Consider the following 7,259-nt stretch of genomic DNA (forward strand, 5'->3'; position numbering starts at 1 on the left):
TTTCAACCATAACTCTTCAGCTCCAAATCAACAAAATGACAAACTAAGTCTAACCATGGAAACTGAACTCCTTTGTAGCTTTAAAACATAACTATCTTCCTCTAACCATGCGCACCTTGGAAAGACATGGCAGAAGGCCAGAGCATGTACTGATATGGTTCCGGTCTGTGTAAGAGTTCAGTTTGTGTATGATTCAAGTAGATGAAGATCAGTAACAAGAGACAAAAACAAGACACCACAACTTGTTTATATTTAACAATATATATTTCCAATGTCAATGTACATTCCGTTTCGACATAAGCTTTCTTCAAACAAAAGTTGGCATCTAAATAAATACTATATAAAATAGAACTTCAAAATAAATATATCTATAAAAGGGAAAATGTTATATGTGAGAATGTTTCTTTTTGTTATATTTTAACAAAACAAAAGCTCTTTTTCAATCAACATTGACATGGCAAAGGCAAAGAAATTGAAAAGCAGAAGCCAGCCGTTTAAAAGGTTATTTTGATTGAGTTGAAGAAAATTCTAGTGGCCACAGTGAACCACAAAAGGGAGTTTAAGTCACAGCATTCTAATAGAAAAAAAAGTTTAATCATTGAGTTGTCATGGTTGGTCATCATTCAATACCTTAACCGGCCAGCAAACACATGGCATAAACATAAAGCTAACGCGGTTTGGAGCTAAGGGTTTAACCCTAGCCACAGTGAGAGACAGACATAAAAAAAATAAGCAGAAAAGCAAAAGACGACCACTATTAAACAAGATGGAATGTAGCTTGAGAGAGTTCTCTTTCCCTACCGGTGGTTTAAACAATTTATGCACAGCAGCTGTATTTGTCAATCAAGGCAAGGGTATTTGTCGGACAACTTGGGAAAAAAAAAAAAAAAAAAGTTGTGACACCGAGCACAAAAAGGACCAAATGGGTTGATCCGGATAGGCCGAAATTGTATTCCTTCAGTGGATTCAATGAGTCCACAGTTTCAGGGGCACTGGGGGACTGGGAATTAGCTTCGCCTCTCTCCTGCTAATGAGGCATGAATAGCATAAACAGAGGTATTTTATTGCAGGGCACACTTTTCTAAGTCAAGTGCTTATGATAGAAATATGTCCGTCCCCCCCCCTCCCACTTCCCCTCGACCTCAACTTTACCCCCAAAATATATATCTACATATCTCTATATATTTTGTACTGAATTGTAGTTATAATGTACCATGCAATTTTTCGAGGACATTTAAAACTCTTCTAAAGAACACGTGTCTTGAAACTATTTACAACAGCATGTCACCTGCATAGGTCTATTTCTATAACATATTGTCAACACATTTGCAATTTTTTCCCCTGGCTTTGCCAGCCACATAATCATTCCCAATTTTGGCACCTTTTCCTTGGATTGAATTGCAAACGTTTGAAAGTAATATTGCCTTATACATTCAAGACTAAGAACAGTGTTTTTTCCTGTATGTTTTCTGCTTTGTGCAACAAGACAAGTACAAACATGAGAAGGTGACAGGTCCTAATGTTATTAGGGGACCTTAGAACAAACATGACAGAATTATGCCAAACTGAAGCAACCTGCAAAAAGGACACCGTACCTTTAAGAACAATTGCCTTCCGACCATTTGGCAAGTGCATAACACATATGATCCCTTAGACAGCTAAACAAGCTATACTAAACTCCTTTTGGCAAAGTCATTGGAACTCCATGCAAGACACAAAAAATAGATTGAGAAAATAAAAGGTAAAGAATATTTCTAACATAAGACAAACTCGACTTTTTTTGAGTAGTGGGGTATTCAATGTGGACTCAAAGTAGTTCACAGAGTAATGCAAAATACATTAAGCCTTTATACTTAATACTGTGCTTTAGTCCATCATAAGAGGTTTGCTTCATCTAAAAAGGTTGTGCAAGTGGCAGATTGCATTTAACTAAGGCTGGCTAGATACGCTACAACTTCGTTCTACCTTCTCCCTCTTCCTGAAAATGCTATTTTTCCAGCCATTTCCTCTCACTCTTCCTAAATAATTCACAATTGCCCTTTTGCCCTTTTTAAATGGTTCTTCGCCCCTTGTGCAAAGTGAAGTCGACTGGGCTTTCAAGCAGTTCTTACGTGCTAGACCAAATTCTACGGATGAGGAACAATCCCTGAGGAGGTTTTTCTACAACACATCCACATCTAGCACTGGGGTTAAGCACTAAGTTACATCATGCAGTGCATGACATGCCATTTCTGAAGTGATTGGTAAAAGCTAGGTTAAAATCCATATTACATTTCCCCTTAAGGAAATAGAAAGTGATCAAGTCAGGCAATCCTAAACACAGTTTTTCACTCACTTGTGGCATGACCTTACATATCGTACGAGCACACAAACAAGAATATAAAAAACAGACTATCGCTCCAAAGCCACATGACTACCTCTCACTTTGTCACCTTGACCTAAAAGAGCTCAACATCAAGCTAGCAACAGGAAAGCTTGTGTGGGACTGAAACCTAAAGAATGTTCAGATATAGGGGAGAGTGGGTGGTAGTTTCACTTGAAGTATCCTAAACTACCAAAAAGGAAAACCAACAGTTTGCAAAAAAAAAATAGAGGGAAACTGCTTTGGAACAGGCTTATTTTCTCAAACATATATCTTTATGTTAGGGGAAAAACAACTGGTGTCCAATTTGTCATGGAGTAGCTAGCTATCATGAAGCTATAAATTTAGAGCCGTATAGGAGGGGAGTATGACTTGTGCCTTCGGCCATTTTATAAAAACAAAATCCACCAGTCTGTTACACTCATAAGGATGGGTTCTGAGGCAAGCAGTTGTCTAGGCCAACAGATCTAGCAGACAGACCGATTTTTTAACTTGTGTGGCATAACATCACTAGAATTGAAAAGGACAGGTGTGAACCGTTCTGTAAGTACCATAGTTTTTGGGAAGTCTTTCAGCGGGTGGGGGGCTTGGTCTATCCAAATGGTATTGATAAGGCAACAGCCAGTTAGTATCATGAGGACTGTTTCCCCTGGCCTCCAGCCTTGGCCTCCATACTCTTACAGGCCTGCTGGGAGTTCTTGCAGCGGCAGCCCGGGCGGCTGGTTTTATCGTAGCACTTCTGCGACAGTTTGACACAGCCCATGGCAGGCAGGTAGCACATCATACAGGGCAGCACCAGGGACATGGCCGTCATGAAGGACCAGCGTGCACAGCAGTTGGACTGTTGGCAGGAGCATGGGCGGTCGGCGCAAGAGCCCTCGTCGTCCTCATCCTCGGTGCAATGGTAGAAAATGCCCTTGACCAGGCACATGCAGGTGGCCGAGTCCACCAGGCTCTGCACCGAGCACAGGCACTCCTGGTTGCACACCCAGCAGGAAGGCAGGGTTCGGGGCAGGGTGCACTCTGTGCAGCGGCACTTACCACATGTCTCACACAGCAGCATGTGCTTCTTGTCCACCGCCATGGCCCCCTGGGCAGCAGCCTTTAGGTCCAGAGGCTTGGAGGTGAGCACCTTGGGCTCGCAACAGGGGGTCCTGGTGGTGACTACTGTGGACCTGTGGTCCACCCCGGGGGTAGGGGCTGCGTGGTCCAGCAGCCTCTGGTCTGACGAGGTGCTGCTGCTACTGCTGATGGAGCTGGGCCGCCCGCTGAAGGAGATCCAGGGGTGTGTGGTGGCGTCGTTGGGGTCGCAGCGTGCCAGCTGGGGGGCCCCTAGCAGTGGCTCGTGGGGCCCCCTTTTGGCAACCTTCTGGCTGGGGGGTTGCTGGGAGACCACAGCCGGACTGTCAATATAGTCGTTCTCCATGTGAGAGGACTTCATCTGGTCGATGGGGAAGATGGTGAGCGGGTGCTGTAGCCTTCCATAGGGGACACTACTGTCCAGCAACGGCTGGGATATAATGGAGGAAGACACTCCAGGGATGTGGTGGGGAACCCTTGACTCCATCTGTGCAGTTGTGTCCCTCATACAGCAAACAGAGAACTCAACGTCTAGCAGTCCTGCGGAAACATAGAGATGACAGTCAGCCTCCTGGAATGGCTACCCTACTTACACAAACCCATATCTAACACGAGGCTCTCAGTCGGTGGTTGTACAAGATATGAGTCAGCATAAAATCTATATTCTCAACAATGACTCATAGCAGTAGATGGTACTGATGAAAGTTACATTCAGAGAACGTCCTGTATCGGTTTCTAACTAATATTCACAAGCACGCCATTTCAAATTAATTCTAATAATACATTGTTTTCGAATGCAATACAATCAACATTGATATGTAATTTACTCAATTCACATTGCACACTTTCTCATGAGACAAAAATACCACAAGGCCAATATTAATTGGAAGACTTGTATGCAAAAATAATTACAACCTAGGCCAAATTAGATTAAGACCAAGAGGGGCCCCATAGACCAGATTGAGACTAACACATGACTTTAAGTGCTTTAAATACATTCACCAAAGGACCAGTCATAGATTCAATACATATTGCTTTTTTAAAATGTATTTTTAAAGATGATTGGTGAGAAGACAAATCCATGCGCAATGTTGATTTTATTGCATTTGATCTGTGTTCATTTTTCCTTAAAAGGTTGTAAGTTATTCTTAATGTACTGATTGCATGAAGTAGAACTAGGGTATTTCACAGGGCTAGACAATGTGTGCAGTTAAAAAACGAACAAGTATTCATGGTAGTAAAAACAAATAACAAATGTACCCATCTGATCTTCACAAAAGGCAGACACTGGTGTTTGGAGATGATCTCTTTTGGCGCATGCAGACTACAGTTCCATATGACTACGAGCCAGTATGCAGAAACTAGAAAACTAGAATGAGTAAGTAGACTAGACAATAACTACAACTATTTAACTTCCCAATAGATCTACAGGACACAACAGTTGCTACTCAGCAGTTACTCTATAGTAGCCACTACAAGGAAGTAGGAATGCATTAAGCATGAAGTAATTAAAGAGTTGTTAGAAAATCAACCTATATCCTATATGTCAAGAATGATGGAGTAGGCTATGTAGAGAAAATAGCATGTATAAGGGAATTCTATCAACTTTATAATATTTCATATAGTGTTGACCAATACATCTCTCAATAGATTATTTCATTGAAATAATTATGTGATTGTCAGATCATTTGCCAGAGAAATACTCACAGAACCTGAATATAGCCTAATTGTGACTATAATGCTGTGTCTCTCAGATCTGCCAAAACCAGCTTATGAAGAACAAACCTGAACAAACCTGTTGCGACATTGCTGTCAGGGGGACAAATGCTCCTGATCAAACGTAGGACCCTAGTGAATCCACAGAAGGTACAAGTGTTCCCCTCCCCTCAATGCGGGTGAATATGAGTGATTGTAATCGGAGGCGACGCGGCACCACAGTCGCTAGAAATATTAAGTAAATGTAAAATCGGATTAAATATTAATCGAGACACGATGATAGCATTTCATTCGACAAGTAACGTTAATTCACAATAATAGCCAAATCGCATACAGAACATAGGCTTTTTTTTTACGCGCAAGTCGCTATTGGTTTATAAAGGGAGGGTGGCAGTTTAGACCAAAACACTGCTTCATTTTATTGGACAAACGGTTTATTTTAAAACGTTGAGTTATTTAAAGGAATAGATGACACAACCACCTGACATATGCATATGATGTGCCAGCTCAAACGCTGCAGAGAAGCGTCACGCAAAGATCCTCAATAATGTGAATGGTGAGCAGTCCGTTACTTATACCTTAGACTGTTTGTTTTTAAACACAACATCATTTCTTAGATGTGTATAAACGGTTTACAACCTAGCCTATAATAATGAACGATTATTCGTATTATCATTCATCTCTCGCCCACAACCTTGTAGGGTCCATGGTTAAATATTGACAAAGAGTAAATACGGGAACAGCTTGTTGCAAAAGAACAAGCTTTTTTCAGCGCACCCACATAAACCACAAAACTGAAGGTAACACAACAGTATTCTAATTTGTTCAACCAAACGGTGATGGGATACCCAAACACACCTAGCCTATGTTGAAAACGTCATACATCCGAGAGAATAACTTACTTTTCCAGACTAGCAGCGCATTTCTCTGTTGAGCTTGACGACTGCATGTATATTCCAAATATATTACTCCCAACCAAGTAAAGAAAAAAGACCAAGGCGAAAAATTATTAAACACTATCCACTCGATGCGTACTGCGGTCAGGACACTGGTTTTTTGATACGATGTTGCAACTACATGGGCAAATGGGTTTTTATGAATGGGAGGGTAAAGAACAAACTGCGCAGATGCATTCACCGATTTTTTTGTGAATGGGAGGGCAGAACGACTCAGGGCTCAAATGCAGGGGTTACATTTTTATGAATGGGAGGACTCCGAATTTCATTGCGCAAGCGTAATACCAAGATTTCATGAATGGAAGAATTGGGAGCTTTTCGTCACAAGGGCAATGTCATAGAGAATTAAATGAATGAGGCAGCTATGAGTCTCACACACCATGCTACTTATTTATGTATGCGTTCACTCATTCCTGTTTCCCAATGGGCCTTCGACCTGAAAAGGAATGCTAATTTCGAATATTTAACCACATGTTAGGGCCATTGTGACCATTTTGAATTGTGTAATGGGAAATAACATTAGGAAAATAAATATTTGATGTAATTTCAACCAAAGAATTCAATATGAAGTTGAATCAACGTGGAAAACTGATTGATTTGTAAAAAAAAAAAAAAAAAAAACTTACACTTAATGTATTTTTTGTATTTTTTCACCTTCCTTTTAACATAAATCCAATGACTGGGTGACATTTTTGGTTGAATTCACGTTAGTTGACAACTCATCCAAATATCAATCAAAGCTAGACGTTTAACTGACGTCTGTGTCCAGTGGGACTTGTCATTATGTGGCACACTATTGTAGAGTAAAGAAGGTTACGTTTATTTTATCGTTATTGTAGAGTAGGCTATAGAAAATGTATCCACATTCCACACTAATGTATATGTTCTCCAGAAAACACACAAACATTAGCATATGGAGAGCTGCGTAAACTGGGAATAAAATTATATGCAGGAGAGCTTTGTTCGATCAAAGCTTGGCACCAAATTTAAAACCTCTAAATGAATATGTTTGCTCAACCTAGATTGTGGAAAATCGGCTACTATATCGTATTATATCACTCACATTAGTAGGCCTACATGTAGGCTACATTGTGGATCACAATACAAAGGGCAGAACAACGACATTTTTAGATTGCTTTTGCTTG

At 40.7% G+C, this 7,259-nt stretch overlaps 1 protein-coding gene across 1 annotated transcript; it reads right to left on the reverse strand.

Moving 5' to 3' along the window:
- Positions 1-245: 245 nt before the first annotated feature.
- On the reverse strand, positions 246-6,226 carry LOC139420810 (protein sprouty homolog 4-like). Its single transcript, XM_071171103.1, has 2 exons — positions 6,061-6,226; positions 246-3,982 (listed from the first exon to the last, which is right to left on the reverse strand). Exon 2 carries the CDS (start codon positions 3,948-3,950, stop codon positions 2,994-2,996), a length of 957 nt encoding a protein of 318 aa, XP_071027204.1. The 5' UTR covers positions 3,951-3,982; positions 6,061-6,226; the 3' UTR covers positions 246-2,993.
- Between the last annotated feature and the right edge of the window lie 1,033 nt (positions 6,227-7,259).

Source organism: Oncorhynchus clarkii, chromosome 12 (assembly GCF_045791955.1).
Source record: "Oncorhynchus clarkii lewisi isolate Uvic-CL-2024 chromosome 12, UVic_Ocla_1.0, whole genome shotgun sequence".
In the NCBI taxonomy this organism is placed as follows: Eukaryota; Metazoa; Chordata; class Actinopteri; order Salmoniformes; family Salmonidae; genus Oncorhynchus; species Oncorhynchus clarkii.

Bases quoted from the DNA above. Each gene is read 5' to 3' on its own strand.
- LOC139420810 (XM_071171103.1), bottom strand. From the start codon at position 3,950: ATGAGGGACACAACTGCACAGATGGAGTCAAGGGTTCCCCACCACATC.